General features: G+C 38.6%; 1 protein-coding gene across 1 annotated transcript in view; it reads right to left on the bottom strand.

Annotated features, from left to right (window-relative positions):
* Window positions 1-3,535: 3,535 nt before the first annotated feature.
* LOC119908662 (gamma-aminobutyric acid receptor subunit rho-2-like) overlaps window positions 3,536-23,685 on the bottom strand; it is a 31,483-nt gene continuing 11,333 nt past the window's right edge. The window contains exons 3-9 of the mRNA XM_038726489.1: window positions 17,702-17,769; window positions 11,873-12,096; window positions 11,686-11,768; window positions 10,847-10,987; window positions 6,568-6,720; window positions 5,968-6,176; window positions 3,536-5,876 (exon numbers count right to left, since the gene is read on the bottom strand). Coding sequence (XP_038582417.1) covers window positions 5,562-5,876; window positions 5,968-6,176; window positions 6,568-6,720; window positions 10,847-10,987; window positions 11,686-11,768; window positions 11,873-12,096; window positions 17,702-17,769 — 1,193 coding nt within the window. The 3' untranslated portion in view covers window positions 3,536-5,561. The remainder of the gene's footprint in view (window positions 5,877-5,967; window positions 6,177-6,567; window positions 6,721-10,846; window positions 10,988-11,685; window positions 11,769-11,872; window positions 12,097-17,701; window positions 17,770-23,685) is intronic.

Here is a 23,685-nt window from a genome sequence, read left to right as displayed (position 1 = left end):
TTCGCTTCCAACATTTGGCTTTGGTAATACATTGACCTCCAACAGTTAAATGCTCTATAAATACATCAGCAGCTACTACTAAAGGTTTTCCATTACACAGATCAGTCCACCGAGATTGCCTTGTTCAACCTTTTTTCCCCTTGTAGTTGTTGAATTGCTCTCATTACATATTTTACATTGGTTTAAAGATTTATGGGAGAGAGATCAGAATAACTGATCTTGAGGAAGAAGAAGAAGAAGAAGAAGACACTACTTCTGCAGAGAAGGTGATTGGCTGCAATCTTCCATCTCTTCTGGACCTGTACACCTCCAGGACTCGGAGGCGTGCAGGATAGATTGCAGCTCCCATCCCGGTCACAAACTGTTTCAGACTCTCCCCTCTGGCAGGAGGCTGCGGTCCATCAGAACAAAAACCTCTCCCCACAAAAACAGGTTCTACCCTTCTGTAGCTAGCCTCATCAACAAGGCCCGGGGCCCTCACACACTCCCCGCTGCCCTCTCAAATACTGTAAATCTTTGCACACATCATTGAACATACCCGGTGTGTATATATATATATAGATATATATTTCTACATTTATTTATGTCAACTGTATGTTTGTCTATGTGTAGCACCTTATCTCCAAAGCAAATCCCTAATGTAAAAACTATTTGGCAATAAAGCTCTTTCTGATTCGGATTCTAAAGCATTTTCTATATAAATCTCACATGGGGAAATTCAATGTTTTTAAATGAGCAATCAATGAGATTCATTCCTACTCTTTGGCATCAGGCTTAAGACTTAATGTATCAAAACGTGAACTCTTAAGCCTGTATAACACATTCATGTGTAATACACCAGTTAAAAAAGTGTGGAATACCCAGCAATCCACATTTTTACATCAGGAAAAACGAGTTTTGCCCAAACTACAAAAATCTAAAACTATATTTAATATGTGGCTTCAAAGAGATTTGTCCCTGGTATGCATGTTCTTCTGAGAAAGGCAGATGGTATCTCTAGATGTATTCACCCTACCCTCTCTTTTTTAACAATCCCTCAGTAAGGAGATAAATAGATCTCTGTTTGGAAAAAATAAATGTGGTGAGGGACATGAAAACTCCAGAATCCCGTTGGTGCTTCATTCTGCAGAATATATTTAGGAAAATGTGAGGCCTATTTTTATTACAATGTAACTAAAATGAAACAAGTCATTTTAGGGTGCGGGGGGTGATGATGGTGCATAGATAAAATGCTTGCCTTTGGTGTGGGAGACCTGGGTTCAATTCCCACTTTGAGACATCCACCATTGTGTCCCTGAGCAAGACACTTTACCCCTTGGATAAAAGCATCAGCTAAATGAATAAATGTAAGTATATTTGCTAATCGGATTTACAGGAATGCCTTTTTATGGCTTTTTATTGCAAAATGATGAAGCTCAATTTCTCAATTTCCTCTCACTTTTAAAGAATATTAAACGGTAATAAACAATATCCCCTAAGGGAATGCTTCAACTGATGAAATGCCACTTTGAAAATCAAGAATTATGGGATTAAATTACTATCTTTATTCAAGAGCAGGGTCTTTAAATTTTAGAGAATGACTTATTGATTTCACCTTTAGATTTTGTAATGCTTTCCCTCAAAACCCTGCCCATACAATGAAAACCCTGCCCTAGCACTCCAATAGACCCTGCTTGCGTATAGATTTGCTCTGTTTCTGCTAAAACTGTGGACTCAGATATATTGTTGCATGCACAGACTTACTGCCTCCAGCTTCAGCTCATTTAACATTCAAGATTAGCTGTTTGATTCACCTTTTAATATATGTATTTAATACAGTAATATATGTATATATTATACCTATATAAAGTACATTACAGAGAAAGGTCAGTTTGTTTTCTACTCCAGCCTGCCCCTTATTACCTGCTGCAGTGCGGGAGGTTAATGGTCTGTATTTGTATAGCATCTTTGTTGCCTTTTCGACCACTCAAAATGCCTTACACTATGTCACATTCACACACTGATTAGCAGAGACCAACTGCTTACCAGCAATAGAAATGAACTCATTCATACCCAATCACACACTCTTGCCCAAGGATACTTTGACATGCAGACTGGAGGAGCTGGGCATCGAATCACTGACCTACTGATAAGTGGACGACCGCTCCTCCCCCTGAGCCAAGGCCACCCCAGGATAATAGTAGAAGTCGATATAAAATTAGTCCATGGAGTGTTTCTGGCCTGCTGTGAAGGCACATCTGTAAAATATTTCATTTTTATTTATATACATCACAATTGAGAAAAACACTATCATTTCTAAATAGGTGCCTGCAGGATGTCATTGTACTGTCAACTATTCAGCTCTGATTACCCAGGTACCCAGAATTTTCACTTTCAGTCATCCTTACAAGACTAAAAACTGAAATGAGAGCACATAATCACACAGCTGTATTTGATGTTACATCATAACATTTCCTCTAATTTGAAATGACTATTTTTTGGGCTGTCTCTCTGTGGGTTCTGTGCTTTTGTCCCATCAGCATATTCAGTCAAAAATGTCGTTCGGGCACTGGTTTATGTAATAACTGTCCTTTTATTCTAATAGTTGTAAAGAAAGCATTACAAATCTTATAAGGTGAAATCAATAAATCATGCTGCAATAAATCATGAATTGTAAGACCATGCTCATGAACGAAGATAGTTTAAAAATAAATTAAAATTACCAATGTCTGACTTAGGTACTGTGCATGTCAACATCCATTTCATAATTACTAGGAAACCTGGCCTTATTTTACAGGGAAGAATTAATTGAATTGATGTAAACTAAGATGGCATTTCAAATGTCCAGTGTGTTTTATGCAGCAGTGTTCAGGAAGGAAAGGAAAAAACAGACTAAAAACCCCACATCTGGGTCATGCTCAGTTCAAATCAGATCCTTTTTCTCGCTGTTCAAACCCAACCAAACTACCAAGAGCAATCGGCTTTGTACTCACAGGGATTTGTAAAACTATTTATATCATGTTTCCTTTTTTGGCTTTTCAAAGAAATGTGTGTAAATATTTATTAATTTATCCCAGACACAACATACCACAAGCCACAGCACAGACATCCTTTTAGGACAGTAATTCCTCAAGGATCTGCATCAGTGGGTATAAATCATAGCCAGACATATTAGAAAATAAGTCAATGTATTACCTTTAAAGCAACAGATGCATTAATAAACAACACAGATGAGAGTGTGGGATCAGTTGCCTTTCAGCAGTGCTGTGTTTTTAAGTAGTGGTAGCGTAGGCAAATCTGACGTGATTTGTTTACTTGGGGATTAGATGTGCCCAGAGTGCTCTCTAAAATCTGGATTAAAGTCACATGTGCATCACACAGGAAGACTGTGTCTGATACATTATTCTTAGAAGTTATGACTTTTTTCAGTAAAGCTGTTTCTTATGCATTACGATCATTAGAACCAGACTGAAGAGCTTGACAGCATTGTGGCCTCAAATTCTGCAGAATGGTAGTCAGACATGTTCAGTCTTCAAAGTTGTAAATCAGGACTCAATTAAATGTGTGATAGAAAGACTTTATTTATAAAATTTGCCCTGAAAGCATTACATTCTGAACATTTTCTGAAGACAAAGGTAGAGTGATGTTGTTTTGGAAGCTGATGGATCTTCAAGTGTGCTAGTCATCTTGTATTTTCCACTGAGAAACTATCTGACTTGTTGTTATAAGTCCATATAAGAGTCCATTCCAAAATGATAAACACCATCAAAACAATACATGAATAAAGAAATAAAAAGCACCTGGGTCCAACTCTGTTCTTAATGTGCACAGACTTGAAATTTATATCAACTTTCTCATCTAACTTTAAATTTGAATTGCAGACATATGAGTGGCCAACCTAGGAATAGCTTTTAACTTACTATTTACTCATCAAGCTATTTTCCTGAAGGTTAAATGCTAAAGGGGATGCAATACAGCTTAGACAACCCCAATATAACTATGGTCATGGTACATGAAACAAATGAAAACAATGGCAATACAGCCATTAAACTATGTTGGTATATAAAAAATGTTCACTTAAGGCGGTCAAGTCGGTTACATCACTGGTACAGCTTTCTATGTTCACTAGAAAGATACAATATTGCACGTCTGCAGCAAGTGTCAAGCAGTTTCTGTTCCGTGGGTCATCGCCAAATTATGGCACATGGATCTATTGCTGCACTAAAAACAAATAAATAAATAAAATTAAAAAAACAGTGAATGAAAAAGCCCATAATTACATAATTAGATAAAGACTTTGCTCAGCAACTGTAGTGTATGGTGCTGTAAAACCGATAAAGTAGTAAGATCCTGTTCCCTGGCTTTATGGGTTGCTTCAATCTGGTTAATGCAAACAGTATGTTGGCATTAACTGAAATGTTGACACTGTAGTCAGTCCACTGTTAAGGGAAGAAAGCCTGATATTTAGCTCACTTATTTATTAATGTGACTCAATGTGCAATAGTAGCCAAATTAATTGTTCTTATGATAGTTTGATCATTAAGATAGAGAGCTTTAGAGAAGAAAGTGTGATTTAGGGAATTCTAGGCAGGGTTGGTTGCACAAAGATTTGACTGTGGCTCAGATCTAACAGTCCAGTTTCAGATAGACAACAATAAATTCAATTGTGCAATGCTTTCTTGACAATCTGAAAGCTCTGCCAGTCAATATTTTCTATATTAACCATGACCATTCTATAACCATGCCAAGATCCAAACAACAGAGAGAATAGGTTAGCAATCTGGTGAATGTAGTGGAGAATTTAGCAGCTAAAGGCCAGATCTTGTTCTCAGGAGTTGGTGGAGACCAAAACAGAGATAATAGGAGAGATAACATTTTGAGTAACATAGGTCATGTCGCCAGAAACTGAATGAAAGCTAATGTTGATCTAAGTCTACTGGATGTGTAAATAGGCAACTTATTGCTAACACATTAGCCAAAACCAACTTTATATTATGACATGATGTCCAGGGTTGTGTAGATTTTATGTAGCTTTGTTCCAAACCTGTGAATTGCCACTGGCATCTCAATTATTTTAGCAAATCAAATGAAGTAGGTCTGGTGTTGTGTTCACTGACAGCTATTTCCCCTGCTTGAAGAAACAATCAAAAGCTTGAAAACATTGTGAACTCTGGTAGGCAGTCACCTCTGTTTTGGGGTGGGCATATTGATAGTAGTCCCTAGGCAGAGTTGCAGAGTCAACTGTGATTTCTGTCCAACTGGCATTAGACTAGTCTAAAAACAAACCTTGTGCAACCAGACCCACAAGGCTGTTGGAGTATGATCGGGTAAGTGTGAGCGTGTGATATAATTATGTTAAGAAGGAGAAGCTCTATAAGTGGTCCAGTGGAGCGGTGATATGTGAACCAGAGTTGGGGATATTCACACACAGATGTCCTCTGATATTCTAAAGCCATCCAGCCAAACCTGTTGCTCCATCTGAATGTGCAGAATGGAAACAACTATCTCTCTCTTTAAGGTCAATGTTAAGGTTTCGCAGTTTATTCTGTTACTGCTAGAGTTAAGCTAAAACCCACACACACTCAGCAGTACACACACCAGTAGATTAGGTTAAAAAGGATGTAGGCGCCAGGGAAGATCATGCGGGAGTAGGTGTCGATGGCATGGGTGTTCTGGATGATACGGAAGCCGCGGATGCCCTTCTTCTTAGTCCCTGTGGGCTCGTTGTCCAGAGAGAGATGCACCACCATCCGCTCCTGTTTTTCTGACGCATCCTCAGCCACCATGGAGGCCCTTGTGTACCCTGCCAGACTGTTGGCGTCTGCCTCACTGTATGTCCCGTCCAGCATCATGGTTCTGGTGTGGGACATGCCACAGGTGCAGGGGATTGTCTGAGACTGGGCCGAAGAGAGGAAATAAATGAAAATTGAATACAAAGTTGAAAGCATCATTTGTAGTCATATGCCATATCTAAAAAGGTCACCATACCTGCTCCCTGATCTTTTCTCTGAGCTTGCGGTCTTTACCATCCCTCACAGTCGTCAGGTAGTTGACAGCAGCGTATTCAAGCACAGACAGGAAGACAAAGACAAAACTGACCCAGAGGTAAATATCCACAGCCTTTATGTAGGAAACCCTGGGCATGGAGGCGTTGACTCCAGTGATAATGGTGGACATGGTGAGCACTGTGGTTATACCTGAAACATGAAGAATCCATTTTTATCTCTGTATGTCAAGTACAAGGATGCAGACACTGAAATAAACTCAGTCTTGCAAACTGCTGCACTGTTTAACTGTATATTTTGAGAAAAACTAAAATTAAAATAGTTGAGTTAAATTTGTAAGAACAGAAACAATGGAGAAGTTCCCCAGGCAAGCAATGCGGATCAGTGATTGGTTGTTGCTAGGTAAGCACATTCACAGCTCATTCATGTTTCTGTCTGGCTGATGATGAAGCCAGTGAGTAAATTTCAGTTGGATTCCCCATTCTCCTGTGCAACTGGGTTGTGCTCTTAGTTCACTGTGATGTGATTTGGACACACAATTTGGACATGCAGGACGGTCATTATGTTGCATATGTCTTCTTACCTAATGAGACTCTTGCAGGGACTGCCCTGCGGTCGATCCAGAAGGATACCCAGGACAGCATGACCATCAGAGTGGCAGGGAAGTAGGTCTGCAGCAGGAAAAAGAAGATGTGACGCCGCAGAGTGAAGTTGATGTACAGACGGTTATACCAGCCTGGGGACAGGGAGGAAGTAAAATACAGCGGATATTTGCAAATTGTTTTATTTGTCAGAGGTAGAACAGAGGAATTATGTGCTAAAATGCTATATTAAACACAGAATTAACAACTAATCTGCACAGGGTGGAAGGGGCACATAAAACCAAACCAATGAACAAACAAACCAACAGCTGAACTGAAAAGAGAAAACTGCTTTGGAAAACAAAATCTATGACCGCTGAACACAGCAAGGTAGAAAATAATAACAATGTAAGAGAAATATATGAAATATATTAAACTAGCCAAGTGGTATGTTTTTCACATCAGCATTGTTGTATTTGAGTTTTTCCTTTCTTTTCCTTCTTAGAGGAAGACCTTTCTCTGGATACAGCGTTAATCTCATTTTGCTGTGTAAAACGTCATTGGGCAAAGCCAAACAATTATTTTCAACAGCTTTTACTGTTTCCTACCTTTAGTAACACTATTTTGTATCTTTGATAATGGTTATCAGTGTCCTTCAGACTGTGGATTGTGAGCGTAACCAGGACATGTTTTGTAAATACACCACTGACTTCAAATGTAATTATTCAGTTAAATAATTTACTCCATTATACTGGGGTGGGGCTATAAGTGCTGTGACTACTATGAAAATGATCATTAGAACAAAAATATGTAACAAATAAATCAGTGCGCAACAGATGTCCCGCCCTGTTGTCCTATGATTTAACTAAACTATTTTCACAGCTGACATTTGGACTTGTCTTGTTATAAAAAGGTGTTTCTAATGACATTAATGATGGCCCTATTATATTCCAGTAAGGCAAACCAGGACCCTGAAGCAGCCAAATGAAATTCAGCCATTGTTACTGAGATATGTCAAAATGTCTGCAGTGAAATTGACAAATTGTTCTCTTTGCTAACTTAAAACAGGGAAAAAATAAGAAACTACACATAATGGATAATCATGTAACCAAACCATCTGAGAAATTATGTGTGAAAGCATTTTGGATTCAGTACCATAGATGGATAAATGCAACTGCTTTAACAGTAATGTTACATTGTCACTCAAGCAGCAGATATTGGTCACTGAAAATGTTTTCTACAATGTAGGTAAGAATTAGGGCTACTTTCTATTTTGCAAAAAATACAGAAGATATTACTGTCAGATAGGACAGTGTGCTGAGGCAGGCCAGCAGGTGTTAGGACCCAATAGCACACACTAAATACGGCTGGAAAAGTTCAACTGATTTATTAAGTAAAACATAAATTCCAGAGTCCAGACAATCCAAATGTAAAATTTAAGCAGCAATGATTGGGGTCCAAGCAAGTCGTTGACATTTTCAGAGGAGAAGACCAGATGCATATTACGTAAGAGATTAAAGTGATGAAAGACTTTGGATTCAAAGCCAAGCCCTTTTTTGAGATAATTATGGAAACGCAAACTTGATTTTTACAGCATCACCGTGAGATCAGAGTGTGTCATTATTTCTACTGGACTACTTGAAATGTTCAACCTACCTGCAACATTTTGTGTTTGAAAGTTTTAAGGTTTAAGCTGCACAAACACTTTTTAGCAGAGAAAAATTTGAAGAAAGTGTCACGGGATCCAAGTAAAATAGGAAAACTTGGTCACTTCACTATGGTCTGAACAGCTTATTGTCTTGGTCAGACTTTGCATCTGGAGAGTAGCTGACCTTCTCACAAGTTGAGGCATTGACATCACATGTTTGATCCTCCAACATTGAGCAAAAGAGAAAATGTGCATACTGTACAAGTTACAGCAAGCTATTGAATGCAAAATGCAAATGCAAAATTACAGTTTGACTGATTTGAAAACCTTCAGAAACACTAGAGAATGTCTGTGTGGATTTTGGTAGCTGTGCATTACCCTGCATTATTGCGCTTCTGTTACGGTAGTAGGCTACCGTCTTTAGACCGTCTGACAGACACAGAGCCCATCTGGGACTATAGGCTACTCTTAGAAGAAAACTAAAGCTGCACTCTCTCTCTCTCTAAATGCAGGCATGCTGAGAAATGGTGGTGGGGGGGGGCTTCAAACTTCTAAATGAAGCAGTAGGCTAATATTGAGAGTAAACCTGTGAGACAGGCTGTGTCATAAAGATTATTGCATAATAATATGGAAAATATTTTTGATGTTGTTGTTGAGTTACATTACAGGCAAAACATTGGGGGTTAAAGCCCCGGAAAAATGACCTGGCGACGCCAATGTTAACCGAGTAGTGACTCTAGATCACATCAGAATTTTGTACAAATCCATGCAGCGAATTACAAGGTATAAACTTTTGCACGTGTGGCAGCCCCTAGTGGAAGAATATTCCAGGGCCGAGCATCCAAACCGACGCTCAAAGTTAGGTTCCAAAAGCTTAAGCCAATTTTGATTTATGAGCATTTATGTAAAATTATAAAAAACAGATTGATGTATCAAAATTATTTTTAATAACGTTAGATCAGTGCTGTATGTAGATGATCCAGCCAAAGATAATAGAAAAAATGCAGCAAGACATGTACTGTCCTGCTTCAAGTGTGTCATTCAAAAGAGTTGAAAGGTTTGGCCAGCTAGGAGATGACAGAACATAACCTCTCTATGAATTTGGACTTCATATCCGATCTGTCTTCTGCGCAGTGCCACTGTCAGCATGCCATGGTAGGCACACATAAGAGCATGCTCTCTCTCCAGATATTATATAGTTTGGTTTGTAAATCGAAAGTTTCTGCTTATCCTCGCTCCAGAATTCCTGTACAATGTATGGATGACCTTGGCACACATGTGGTTTTGTTTACAAATTTTGGTTTACCTGCAAAAAGAGCAGTTTGAAAGCTTATCAAACAAAAAAAAATCAACATTGTATTTGGTTCAGACCAAAGCAAGTGAACTACACCAATTTGATGCAGTTTTAACTTTGGCTTGCCTCATTGAGGTTCAACTCAGCCAATTCAATTACTTCTAACTCCACAAAATCAAGGCCTGATACTTGTATGCAGGCAACGAGGCAAAAAGTGAACTGAGGGTCCCTACTGATTCCCTCTGTGCTCTCCAACCTGGCTTGGTTATACAGTGATTAAACATGGATTTATTTAAGAATATGCACCTGTGTTGTCAAAAATATTGATTTTTTGATACATATCAATTCTGAATATTTAAAAAAAACTTAATTCTCATTTCCCACAGTATCAATACTGAAAATGAGGTTCTCTTCTCTTCTCCCTGACAGCTAGTTGTCACAGTGGCGTTGTCTCGTCACTCGTCTCCTTCGCTCTTGTTTCTTTCCTTTGTAAATATGACATCTGCTTCTCAATAACTGTAACTTTTAGGATTACAGGATTAGGGTTACAATTTTGGATTTATTCACGCACATTTATTGAACGTTTTATTCTTTTTATTTACATCATTAAACATTGAAATATATATTGTAATAGGCTGTATATTAACTTATTGTGAGACAACTGGTAGTTCTATGTAAAATTAGATGTTGAGCACCCCTATATCGCCAAAATGCCGTGATTCTTTTTTCACTGCGAAGCGTCGACTGTGAGATTGAGTCGAATCAGGCTCCGCCCATCAAAGCATCGAATCTTCAACTATTGGGGGTCAGCCCTAAAATATTAATTTCCTGCATTCTGGAGAACCACAAAATTTAGGGGGCAGATGACAATTCAGAATATAAAGGAATATAACGCAGTAATCAGCAGTTACTGTTTTTGGACAATCCACATTTGTTTCTTCTATATTTACAGTGCATTGCATGTTTTCTTATTGTGAAAAAAACCTTTCTTGTAAGCTGTTTTTCCAGAACATTTTTAACCCCTTAAATAAATAATAAATAAATTCAGGCATCGAGGGGTTAATAAATGGGATCACCTATTATGTTTTGTTGCTGTGACACACACTGTGAGTCCCAGACTTTACTCCTTTTGGGTAGCTGTAGTGATGATCCATGTTGCTGCATTTGTTTTCAACTAAGGTCAGAAGGAAATTAACTGATGCTGTTCTGCTTAACCCACAGTACTAATAAAAAAGATTAGTTGATTAGATAATTTAGTAGATAAAGAGCAGTCACCATTTTTGGCTAGTGATTACCCACCAGCCTTTTAGAAAATATCTATGAACTCCATTCAGTCTACCTGTGCTGCTGTAGAAAGCCAGTCTGGAGGTAGTGTGAAACTTCTGGATGAGGAACTGAGACAGCGAAATCCTGTCATCTGTGCTCAGGGACTCATCACCGCTTTTCCAATACAACATCAGGTCTTCATCTGTGTAAGCATCTGAAGGACAGAAAGCATGAATGTAAGTATAGATTTGTACTAGTTTCAGTGTCAGCAGCAGTAGCTGGATCTCTGCTGAGGCTGATATACTGCAAATTCTCAGTCTTGAATAATAGTCAAACAAATAAATTTCTAACCTTATTTTCATGTTTCAATTTATTTTGGTGTCAAAATTATTTTAAAAATATTTATTAATATGTTTATTAATAATTGTTTATTTCCAATGCCACTGAACATTCCATTATAAACTCAGAAAAGCACTGAAAATTGCATAAAACTTAAATTGTGTATAAAGTATGAATGATATGAAAAAGTTTAATTAATAATAAAAAGGATTGTGAACGTTTTAAGATTTGAATAGAGTTTGTACGTGAATATATGAATTAGTGGGAAGAGGTTGAATGCAAGGGAATTTGAAGGATTTCCTAATTGACTCCATTATAACAATTTTTCAAATAAAGCTGAATACTTTTAATGCAATTTAAAAGTTGAATAATACCATTAAAGTAGGACAGATGCGGTGCTAACTTCTTACTGGCAAATAACAGTATATAGTAATAAAATAGAAATAAATAACAACTCAGTGTTTTTAGTCAGTGTGGTGCTGTTTGAGGCAACATGCTTCAATAATTAGGTGCACAATATTTCCACATTCTTCTTAGCAATAGACTGGAGTGTGAGGGCACGTGAACACTTACAGCTCTCCAGCTCCAGTGTGCATGTCTGTGAGTCCAAAGGGAAACGACTGAAATCCATGTTGCAGGCTGCAGTAACTGTAACCCTGGGGAATTAAGAACACACTGTAAACATCACTGCTCTATGCATGATGCTGTTGGTGCACAAAAACCCAATGAAGGCAGATATCTGTCAGCTTCCTGCCCTCACCTAAGGCTGTACAGGACGTGACCGTCGGGGAAGACCCGCAGCATGATGTTGTCAGTAGTAGTGTCGTGGATAAAAGACCTCTTGGAGTGCACGAAGAACACATCAGGCACCCAGATTTTCTTCACCAGGCGCCCATCAAAGGTCATGCTCTTGTTGGTGGAGCTTGGGAAGGCAAGCCTCTCGTCCTTCCAGTAGTGCCTCAGATACAGGGTCATGGTGAAGTCCTGAGGGAGCGGGGGAGGGGTGACAGAAACAGAAACAGCCTCTGGATTAAGGCTCTACAAGGACTCTACTTCCTTGCTGCCTCTGGTTTATTTGATTCCACTGGGATTACACTGCTGTGGCCCGTGGCCGCTGGATTATAGGGATTGTTTATGACTTAACATACATGGTCAAGAGAAGTGCTGAACATATGTTAACTAAGTATAGTCCACAGCTTCCAGGTCCAAGATTACCTTTGTCTTCTCATCTCGTTGCTATGCAGGCAGGAGTGGTCCTCCGTCTGCAATACTCCCTCCTGCCACAGCAGATCCTCCTCTATCCTATTCTCCTCATGGCATTACATAAACCCAGATTTGTTCCGAATAATGGCTGCAGCAACACATTGTACTCTTGGCAACAACCACAGAAGAACCTTTGATGTTGCATAAGATGAGTTCAGATGCATGTCTGAATCTCTCCAATAGGTAACAACTGTAGTGTTGTAAGTTTACTAATGAGAGATGTTTTGTGTAATGATTTACTGTCTGTATCCTGTACATTCTGAAATATCAGCACATTCCAGCTCCATTTCTCAACACAGTGTACAATTACTTTTATGATAAAGATCGCTTGGACATATAATGTTGTATGTAATGTAACATAATTTCCTTCATTATTGTTTAGATCTTTATTATGCATTGGGCATTAGGAAATTACTTTCATTTTTAAAAATTAAACTATGTTTGTTAAATAGACTGGAAACATCACTAACATGGGATGTGCACGGCCCAGGACCGGAGGGCTCTGCAGCGGGTGATTAAAACTGCTCAGATCATTGGTACCCATCTCCTGAGCATCAGTAATATCGGTGAGGTGAGGTGTCTGCAGAGCCCATAGGATACTAAAGGACAGTACCCACCCAGCCACAGCCTGTTCACCCTGCTGCCTTCTGGGAAGAGATATAGAAGTTTCTGCTGCTGCACCACCAGACTGCAGAGCAGCTTTTCACCCCGAGCTGTCAGACTCTTAAACTCTAATTCATCCTCAGCACTGCTCCATGCTAAATAGTTTATTTCTGTATATAATTTCTGTACTTAGCATTTGCTTTGTAGCATAAAGGAACTACAATCTGCATCTCTTCTTAAATAAATTTACTTTGTCCCTTGGACAGATCATCAGGAGCACCAGGAGAAATCGCTCTGTGGGCCACCTGAGCAGCCCATTATACAAAAAACACGCAAGAAAGACACGTTGTTGGCACACTTGTCAGCCTACATCCTCCCAAAGATCCTTAAACCCTTTCATGCATGAATTATGACAGCCTCAGTCAGGATTTGTGTTTTTTTATTGCTCTTTAGGCATGAAAAACAAAAATTGAACTTTTTTTTAAACTAACAACAACTAACAAGGACTTTTCACATGTCCACTCAGGTGGACAGTGTGCATTTGAGTTTTCAACTGAAGACACTGTATTTAACATACCAATGAATTAAAAGATATATTATGTGAAATCTAAATATTTAAACAGATTCTAATACTGTTTAATGCAATGCAAAAATTTGGAACCTTGCTCCTGACTCTTCAGCTTCTCTTTATGTTGGAAGGTGCAGTGTATGACATGATGTACTATTGCCACTGTGGTGGCTGATGTGGAACAAAATCCATCAAAATCCATGTATATAGAAGTGTTGAATAGCTGTCTACTGTAGTGACCACTATATGTGAAAGGGTTTGAATATCAGTTGAACTGTTGGTCAAGGTTTTGCAGCGGAAGCCAGAAGAATGAGCAGAGGTGAGAGAGTTACTTAAGCTCATGTAACAGACACATTGTAAACAGCGGAAGAACTACTATAAATGAGTTTTATAATGATATACCATTAAATAAAAACTATAATGTTCATATAATAGTATACTAATTTACCACTTGTTGATTATTAAAACCAGTTGCAGTGGTTTCATTTCTGTGGGCGGCTTTTATTAATTAAATCCTTGTGCATGAAAAAGGCTCTACATTGGTTTCTAATTTGTTAATGCTCAGTACTAACTTTTCAATAATCCTATTGGTTAACATTGTAAAGTTTGCTGTAGCACGTCATCCATTTTTAATGTCCCACCCCATTCAGGCTGTGATTGGCCGGTTGATGAAAAGTGACTGACAAGCACGTCGGCTCTGTGAAATGTTGAACAACAAAGGCACCGATACAGCTAACGTTAAATAGCTAGTTATCCAAACCCAAACTTTCTTTATCGTCTCCCTTTTTTCTTCTGCCTTACTGCTTCAGCTGCCCACGACACACCTCTCTCACAGAGCGACCGGCCTGTTGTGGGCGGGTATAGTGAGCAGACTGCAGTCACACACACAGCACACTTTTTTTTTTCAATTAAATTGAATCAAATCCTTTTTGCGGTTATGTAATTGCACAGGATGAAATTGTGATTGCAACTGCAATAAGATTAATCGTGCAGCCCCACTATTGATAAGCTGTATTGAGTGCCTTTTGTTGAAACATGTTCAACTTTTCATAAAGTTGATGCCCTCGACCAATGTCACTGTTCATGAACCGACCAATCACAGCCTGGATGGGGCAGGTTATTAAAAAAAGGTGACATGCTACAGTACAACTTTCGAAAAGTTTAACTCATTATGCATGAGTGGATATGATAATTGACAAGATAGTACTTAGCATTAACAAATTAAAAAGCTAAATTCATCATTTCCATGCACTTAAAATCACTGTTTTACTTGATGGCCTTGCTGCCCCGGCATCTGGTCTTTGTGCCTCCACAAAGAACAAGTTGGTTTTTTAGTTGCTCCTAAAATGATGAAATTCCAGGCCTAACTGAATACATTATTGGTTTTGTGCTTTTCATGAGATATAAGATATGTTAACCTTCACAATCTTGTTTTTGCTAAATTATATTAATATATTAATATTATCTAACCTGCCTTTAACTAAATGAAATAGCAAAAGATCATTTGCAGCTTTTTGATATGACATAATGTCATTAAAAGCAGCCGGCATCTGGAATCAGTAACCCCCCCCCCCATTCCAAAACAATTAAATACACATCTCTGGAATCCAAATTAAATGTAATCCTTGGTCGTCCTTGCAAACAGGAGTTTACATAACATCAGGGCGACAGTTTTGGAACCAATTTATGGTTCCAGGACAGAAGGCTGATTTAATTACATTACTCAACGTGCATTCAGTCTGACTTTGAGTAAAATAAACAATTTCCTACCACTGAGTTTTCATAATCTGATTCTGATTATCCAACTGAAAAAAACAGCTAAATGACTATAACTAAAATAATTCATTTCAAAGTACAGATTCCCTCTGAAGTCAGTGGCAGAACACATTTATATTATTTGACAACTGATTGCTTTAAACTATATTGGGGCTCTGAACTGGTGTGTCCAATCAAAAGAGTTGTTACCACCATCTGTGTCACTGTGGTGCTCATGTGTCTATTCTCATGCTGTTAATGATGAATGTTCCTGCTTGCTTTATCTGAAGAGATCTTCTACCCCATGTGTTGAGGCAGTGGGAGTTCATTTGGTAAAGTCAGCATCTTCCACAGCTGCAAACTGACAGAGATGAATTTCCTCCTAAACTGTAAAACACTAAATAAAATAAGTAACATTTACTTTTAGTTCAACTCCGTAATACCAGATTTCAAAGGCTAAATGGCTTCTCAAAACCTGACCTTGACACACACACACACACACATTTACATTTTAAAAAGGTTGGAAAAATGGCTTGCCTGCGCCCCTACAGAGCAGTCCCTGGCCAAAGTTCCACCCACACTGCAAAAACTAAAATCTTAGTAATTGAAGGCAAAATATACTTGTTTTTTTATGTTAGAGAATTTCACTTGTTTCAAGTTTCTTTGGCCTTAAGTAGCAAGTGAAATATTCTTGTTCCGTTGGCAGATAATAGTGTTCATTTTAAGTAATATTTCCCCCATTTTAATGCTTTTTTTTTTGTTCTTGAGAGCTCCGTTTTTTGCAGTGCAGGTGTACGAAATTTCTGTGGTACATGTATCATGTCCAGACAAGCAGAAAAGCTTTCTGGAGCAATGCCCTTTACCGACAAATGTGTCCATGGCGTGGCGTCAAAAATCAATGATTAGCTGCGAAACAGGAAGTTGTTATTGCTTCATGCTGTATATGCTCATATCTATACCAAATTTGACATTAGGGATGAAACTATTACTGGTTTAACGGTAAACCATGGTAAAATTTCCAACGGTTATTATTACCATACACATTTTAATTACCATGGTAACTGGGTATGGTTAACCGTGCTATTATAATCTCATGGCAAACACTGTCCAGCGTCTCCCAGAAGCGTCTCTTGTGACAATGTTACACGTTGTTCTGCTGCTGTGTGCGTCGTGTGTCGGCAGAGTCAATGACGGTGCGTTCCAGTTGACATGGGAAGTCGGAATTTCCGAGTTCAAAGGTCAAAATTTCAAAGGAACGTTAAGTCGGAATCCCGACTTCCCAAGTCGAGATTCCGACGAGAACTGCACTACCCCGACTTCGTGATCCAAGATGGCTGTCGGGGTATCAAAAGTTAGTGAAAGTCGTTTGTACTGTTTATTAGCACTTCTGTGTACTTGTGACTCATATAAATGTTCGTACACAAAGTGCTGTCCAACAGATGTCTGTGGACGTGTTGCTACAGTGTTTAGTGTGAGTAAATACCGCACAATACCGCACAATCAGTTTTTTTTAAATCAACCGGCGTATCAATAGCTAACCTGGCTATTTGTAAACCAACAGCTGGCCGAGCGAGGTTTTCCGACTTGTTAACTGGAACGCCGTCAACTCGGGTGTGATGTCATTCCCAGCTCCGACCTGCGACTTCAGAGGTAAATGGAACACAGCATATTCGCCCACTGCACATGATAACACGTTATGCAGTTCAGTCAACCAACCAGCATATCTAGAAACGCTACAGACTCCTCTGTATTCATGTCAGTTTTTGTCTTCTGAAGACTTATTTTTTTTCATGTAATTGTCCACGGGATAATTGTATTACCTATAGGCCTATAATATAAAATCTTGATAATGCACACTTAGATGATTTTCATTTGTTTACAAAAGGTATTTGCAGTTATTTTATTTTTTATGCAAACAAAATGGCAATTGTATTTGTAGTTTTCGATATAAAACTTGTTGAAATGGTTTCAGTGTGTGTATCAGTACATTTTAATATTTTTTGGCACATTTTTACAATACCGTGATAATATTGATAACCGTGATAATTTTGGTCACTATTATCGTGATATGAAATTTTCATACCATTTCATCCCTCTTTGACATGTATGATAATAGTCCCTCTCTGAACACATCCATATGCCAATATTCACTCAAAGCGCCACCTACTGGCAACAAGAAATGACAAGTTTTATTTCAAATTTTCGAGTGACAGAATAATCAAAGCAATCTTCTATTTTGATGCCCAAACAGAATCTATTTTCATTATATATTTTCAGTTTCTGCACCATATTTCAGTTCTTTTTGCAGTCAGGTTGCAGCTACTACATTACTTGTAATGCATTTTTACTATAATCTTACTATGTGTATTGTATAGCATTTAACATATGCAAGCCACTTACCATGTCTACTTCTGATATGCTGTCCAAGCTCTCCACCTGAACATCCACTCCAACAGGGACAGCTGGACCTGCAGAAAAAAATCAAGAGTAAGAACAGAGTAACAACAACAACTGTAATGTACATATAGACTATATCAGGCCCATTGACTATCTTGCTTTGTTTTAAAGTTACATAATAGTGCAGATTTGGAACCACGACTCAAAGAACAAGAAGATCCCAGAGTGCAGTAGTAGATGTATAGATCAGACTTGCTGCTTCGGAGAGCTTAATTAAACAGGTTTTTCAGTTTTCGATTGGACTCCAGGTTGGCTGACTCCTGACTTCAATTAGCTTTTGGAGAAGCCCCTGTGACCCTGAATGCAGGATAAGCGGTTGATGATGGATGGATGTTTGTTTTAAAGTTATTTAAATCAAACATCACAAAGGATGTACATCTTGCAAGAATGTACAGCTCTCACTGAATGAGCATTAAATAAAAGAACAACACAAACTCAAAAGCTTAGCAAAAAACTAAATATTTGGGTATTTAAAGATTTCACACAAAAGCACAGTCACAAAATATAGCACATACCAACTCAAAATTCCACTTCTGGTTTTTCTGCACACTCAATACAAACAATCTCAAAACACAAATTAGGTGCAGTTCATTTCATAAAACACAAAGATAAATTCAGTCCAGTCCTGATAGCAAGCAAAAGTAAATCGGGTTCAGTTCGTCAGGCAAAAAACAAAAAAAAACCTTTTTACTAAAGAAGAATCCAGTCCGGGTTTTTGCTGCTGGGCTGTGAATGTTTTATCGGCTCTGGCAAACAACCCTGCACTGTGAATGTGGAATGATGATCGGGAGGTTGAAGCTTCCAGCATCAGCAACATTTGGTTAGCATGCAAAATTCAGCGGATATCTATGCAAAGCAATATTCTGACCACTTTAACATAACGTCGAAACTGTTACTTCTTCACATTCTATTAATAAGTTTTTTTTTTTTATGTTTTAAACAACATTTCTGGTAATATCTTACTCATTTCACATTAAAGGCAACAAAAACACATAGGTTTAGTATGGAGCCCCTTAAGGGTCACGGAGAGAATATTTTTGAGGACTACTTTTGCGTTCCCTAACAATATGTTTTGAATTACCTTGCTTACCTTAGGTAATGCAAAAGTATTGTGAGAGAATGCAAAATGTATTGGACAAGAACTATTGTGAAGTAATGCAAAAATTTGGGAGGTAACGCAAAACAGATTGTGAGGGAACGCTAAAGTTTTCTCACCATGACCCTTTGGGGGCTCTGTAGTTTAGGGCATAATTGTGATTTCGAGTTAAAAAAACATTAACTGCTAGGTTATGACTGGGCAAAAACTCTTGCATGTCCACTATGAGTTCAATTCCAAGGAATACTCAGCTGTTGAAGTATGTACGCCTAGTGTGGGTAACTAAGATTTAGCTAATCATGGTCCCCTGAGGGGATATCATAATGATGGCTTGCACTTTTTCGCACCACCAACCAGCCAAAATGTTCACTGATACGAGACTGTCCTCACCAGAAAAATCAAAGCATTGTATTCTACTAGCAGTATACTACTAGCCTTCTCATCAATAGCTAAACAAATGAACACATCCTTCTGTCATTTGTGTACTAAAGTCACATTGACTGCTGTAGTACAGTTAATCTGAGCAGCAGTAAGGGTTCCAGCCTTACATAACAAGTGGCACAGCAAAGCTGCTACCTGGAAGGGTGGATATTAATTCGTGCCCAGTTCCAGCTGTTAACAGAGTGTCCTCCCTACTCTTAATCACACCATATGCCACATATGCCACACGTGCCAGACTCAGCAATGCTTGAGCCTCTGCTGACATGTTGCCTCAGTGGACGTAACACCAGACACCTGCTGTGAAAAAAGCCCGGACTAGTGCTGCTTATGGAGCAGGATGGGTCTCTGATTTGGCTTTGTTTCAGCTCTCTCTGCTGCTGGGTCACAGGAAGCCAAAGCCAGTATCCATTCTGAGCTGAGCTAAACTGCACTGCGAGAATACAGCAGTGGTAAAAGGGTCTGTCCAGATTAGGGATATAGCCATGTATGTTCCCTAAATTACAAGGTTTGGCCACAGATTGAGGTAGAAGAAGTGAGGTTTGTGTTTGTTCAGCCACAGATGAAATGTCCTGTGTGTGGTTTTGCCAGAAGATTTCCTTTTTCTATTTTGAGCTGACAGCATCAGCGAATTATTCCATGTCACTGATTATCAGATGAGACCCATGAATGCGTCATCCCAATGCTCCACTTTGTAATTCCTGTTGGCCCTCGCAGGCCTCAGTAGCACTTCCGTGTGGGCTGTTTTCAAACGGGGCATGAAGCAAGAAAACGTCAGACAATGTTTTTTCTATAGACCTTCCAGTCCCCACATGAACACAACAACACTGAGTACCAACATAACAGGAGAAAAAAGTAAAAGTTAAAATGCAAAACCGCCTGCTTATGGGAACACAGTCTGCAGAACAGGTATTTAGATTTTTCTTTTCAATTCCAAAACAAAAGCACATAAAGTACACCTTAAATTATTCATTTCATTCAATTCATTCAATTTCATTTAAGATGTGGGAGGTCTGCACGGCTGGATTAAACCATTAGAGACGGCTGAGGTAAAAAATGATTGTGGGCCCCCCTGTTGCTCCTGCTCTTTGTGTGTTGTTTGTGCACCCAGTCTCCTTCAAGTGCTCGTTATGAGCAGTATACACAGCAGACTACACATGGCAGTGTCATCATAATTTACCCAGAAAGAAGTACTCCTGTGTTGGAACTTAATGAAGTAAATTGTTGTGATTTGATTGACAATTTGATATAGGGCCCACTTACTAGTCAGGGTCAAAAGATTAGGTAATAAACCGTCGCCTTAAGGTCCTTATCATTTCTGGTGATACCATGATGTATTAGACATGTTCTCAAACAAATTTGTCAAATCACTAAAACTTGCACAAAGTGAAAGTTCAGGCTTCAGGGGTGCCTTGAGGTCTAGGGATCCAGGGCAGCCTAGTCATAAATAGATTGGTTTAGTGACAGTCTGGATATCGCTGTAATTTATTTGTAATTCAAAAACAAAACAATAAATCAAGAATCAGTAAAAATTAAAAAACTAAAATGTAATAATAATACTAAAATTAATAATGACTAATCTGACTATTGTGACTATTTACACCTAGACTTAGTTCTGAGTTTAGTTTAACTATAATAATCTTGCTCAACACTTTACATACTACTACTACTTTACACTTCACTTCCACTTCCTGTCTATTGTTCTTTTTTTCATTTGAAAAGAAAAAAGGAATAGACCATGTGACTATCATTTTTTGTTTAAAACATAATTAATTGACTGACGTACACAGATCTTTTCATTCTTTAATTCACAAAGGAATAATGATAAAAAGATTTTGAAACAAATAACAGAAAATGTTCAAATTACAAATAAATTACTACTGATTAGCCAGTGATATCCAGACCAGAGAGACATCTATCTTTGAGATTTCTGTTTCCACCCCAGTACAACAGAGTTTTTGTTTGTGGTGCTCACAGCATTGGACAATTTTTTCTTTTTTAAATTTACAGCGCGTATCATAGAGGTTATCTATTATAAAAGAATATCTGTACTATCCACTATCTAATACATATTAAAACCATGTAAATGTTGTTTTTAAAACTACTACAGCCTTTATAGAAATAGTTCATTGTTCAGTTTGGGAAATATGCTTATTTGTGCGAGATGAGAAGATCAATATCAATCTCATGTCTGTCGGAGTCTTTACACAGTTTATCTAGTTTAGCATGAAGACTAGAAGCAATTAACACACATATTACACCCTTATTAACACACTGTATATTTGGTTGCCAGGTTTGGTACCATCGTGGAGAGACCAAAACCAAAACCTGTGCTGGCTGACCACATCTTGCAACCCACAGTCTCGCAGCAGACACTGCACAGTATTGGAGGAATGGATAAAAAGTTATTGAGAATTTTTCTGTGAGCACCACAAATACACATCTGTCCACCTCCACTGTATTGGGTTGGGGGCAGAAAACTATATAAAGTACTATATTTACTGTCTTGAAAAAGTACTGTACTTGCCACAGACAGTACTTTTTGCTAACAGCTTGACAATGCAATGCACCACATTTTTTAGATGCCATCCCTATAGAATAAACTACTACCTTCTTGTAAAGAAATGAATACCTTTAACCTATAAAAAATCCATCAACTGAAACTCTCAGAGAAGGAGAAATCACTCTTTGGTTGAGCTACTCACAAGTGTATGTTCACACAAAAGCCATGAGCCATGTGAGGGGTCACAAGAAGATATTGCTTAATTTTAAAGCTACAATTTTAGTTGAAAACATAAATAAAATATCCGAATGTGAAGAAGTACCAATTCTGATGTTATATCATCATGATATGTACATGTATGTATATATGTATATACATACATCCATACGCATCATATGATCGTTCATATCGTTGTCTTTTGTCTCAATTGTCAGGGGATGCGGTGGTTCACTTGTACTCTGTGATTGGTATGTTTTACCTCATATCTTTCATTTTTTGCAACGGCAAAACTGTCTACTTCTTTCTGAGATAGTTTTTTCCTACAAATTTGACAATATTCCTCTGGGGAGTGCAGTTATAGACAGTTTGTCGGACTTAGTAACTTAGGGGGGCGGGGCTTAGCGAAGGGTCAATTAAGCTATAGGAGCTATATAAGCTTTATAAGCTATAAGAGTTTCGATGACATCGACTAGTGATGTCTGATACCACTTAATTCCAATAGGATCCAATACCAAGTAATACATTATTGCCAATACCAATACTTTTATATACTTACATATTTTATTTCTAGTTTAATGTGACCTCCCCCCTCCCGTTTCTGTATTTATGAGAGAAATAAGGAGTAGGCTGTAGACTTACCAATTCAAAATAATAGCTGCATAATGACAAGACATCAAACTACTATTCATATCTACTAGTACTGTTCTTTAATTATAATGAAAATCTCCTGCTCAGAACGGCCGCTTCATAACATCATCATATTATTGTGACTTAATCACAGATGTTTAGCAAAGTTTGCAGTGTTGCCAAAGTATTTCACTGTCTTTGTTTGCACGCACATCACACAGAGCAACATCATTACCTTCACAGCTAAAATACAGCCAGAGGTGACTGTTTCTACAGTCAGCCAGAGTCAGTATTCAATCGCAGGAAATGTAAAGGGCTGCAGCGGCTCACTTCAAAGAAGCTTCGTCACAGAGCCGTAGCGCAAGCATGACTTTGACAGGCTCACTCCAAATGACTGAGTTTAGATATCGATCCTTTTACATGAGTATCGATTCTAGAACAGGATACGTTGACCTGGCTGCAGAAAATCGAGCTTTGCCTTACTGTTTGCTGTTTCCTCAGCCTGTTCTTCTGCTTCGAAGGCCCCCAGCTGTATGTCCAGTCGATTGCGTTCACAGCCTTGCCGTGGGGCTTGGCACCCCGTAAGAAAGTGGCAAAACCGGCTGCTTGCCGGTGGGTTGGTCCAGAGGTTCTTCAGGCTTTAACTGGTAGCAGCAGGAAACAGTCTTACAGTAGATGTAGCTACCTCTGGTCTGTTGTTCAGAGTTGGACTGCCTGATGTCCTCAGTGTTGCTGGCGGCATTACTACTGCCTCTGCCTCGCATCTCAATAAGCTAGTATATAAATAAATAATAAAATAGCTCTCATTACTTCTCCTCTTCTCTTCATGACCATACTTGCTAACCCTCCCATTTTTTATTGCCCTCTCCCGGCTTCCTCAAGGACCCCAGCAGTGTGTTTAATGTCATTGTAACTTTAGTTAAGTGGTGGAGGCTACGCTGCTGACAGAAGTGGTTGTAGATTTAATTCTGAAACAGTGTGGTATATAACGAACGGGCCTCTCCATTCCCCCTAGGTCATCACTTCTAAATATTCTGTAACATC

The sequence above is a fragment of the Micropterus salmoides genome, unplaced genomic scaffold (assembly GCF_014851395.1).
Source record: "Micropterus salmoides isolate LMB-PRFRI ecotype aquatic unplaced genomic scaffold, ASM1485139v1 Ms_hic_scaffold_18, whole genome shotgun sequence".
Classification (NCBI taxonomy): domain Eukaryota; kingdom Metazoa; phylum Chordata; class Actinopteri; order Centrarchiformes; family Centrarchidae; genus Micropterus; species Micropterus salmoides.
Note: the sequence above shows the minus strand (reverse complement) of the source record. Positions and strands in the feature narration are given on the sequence as shown.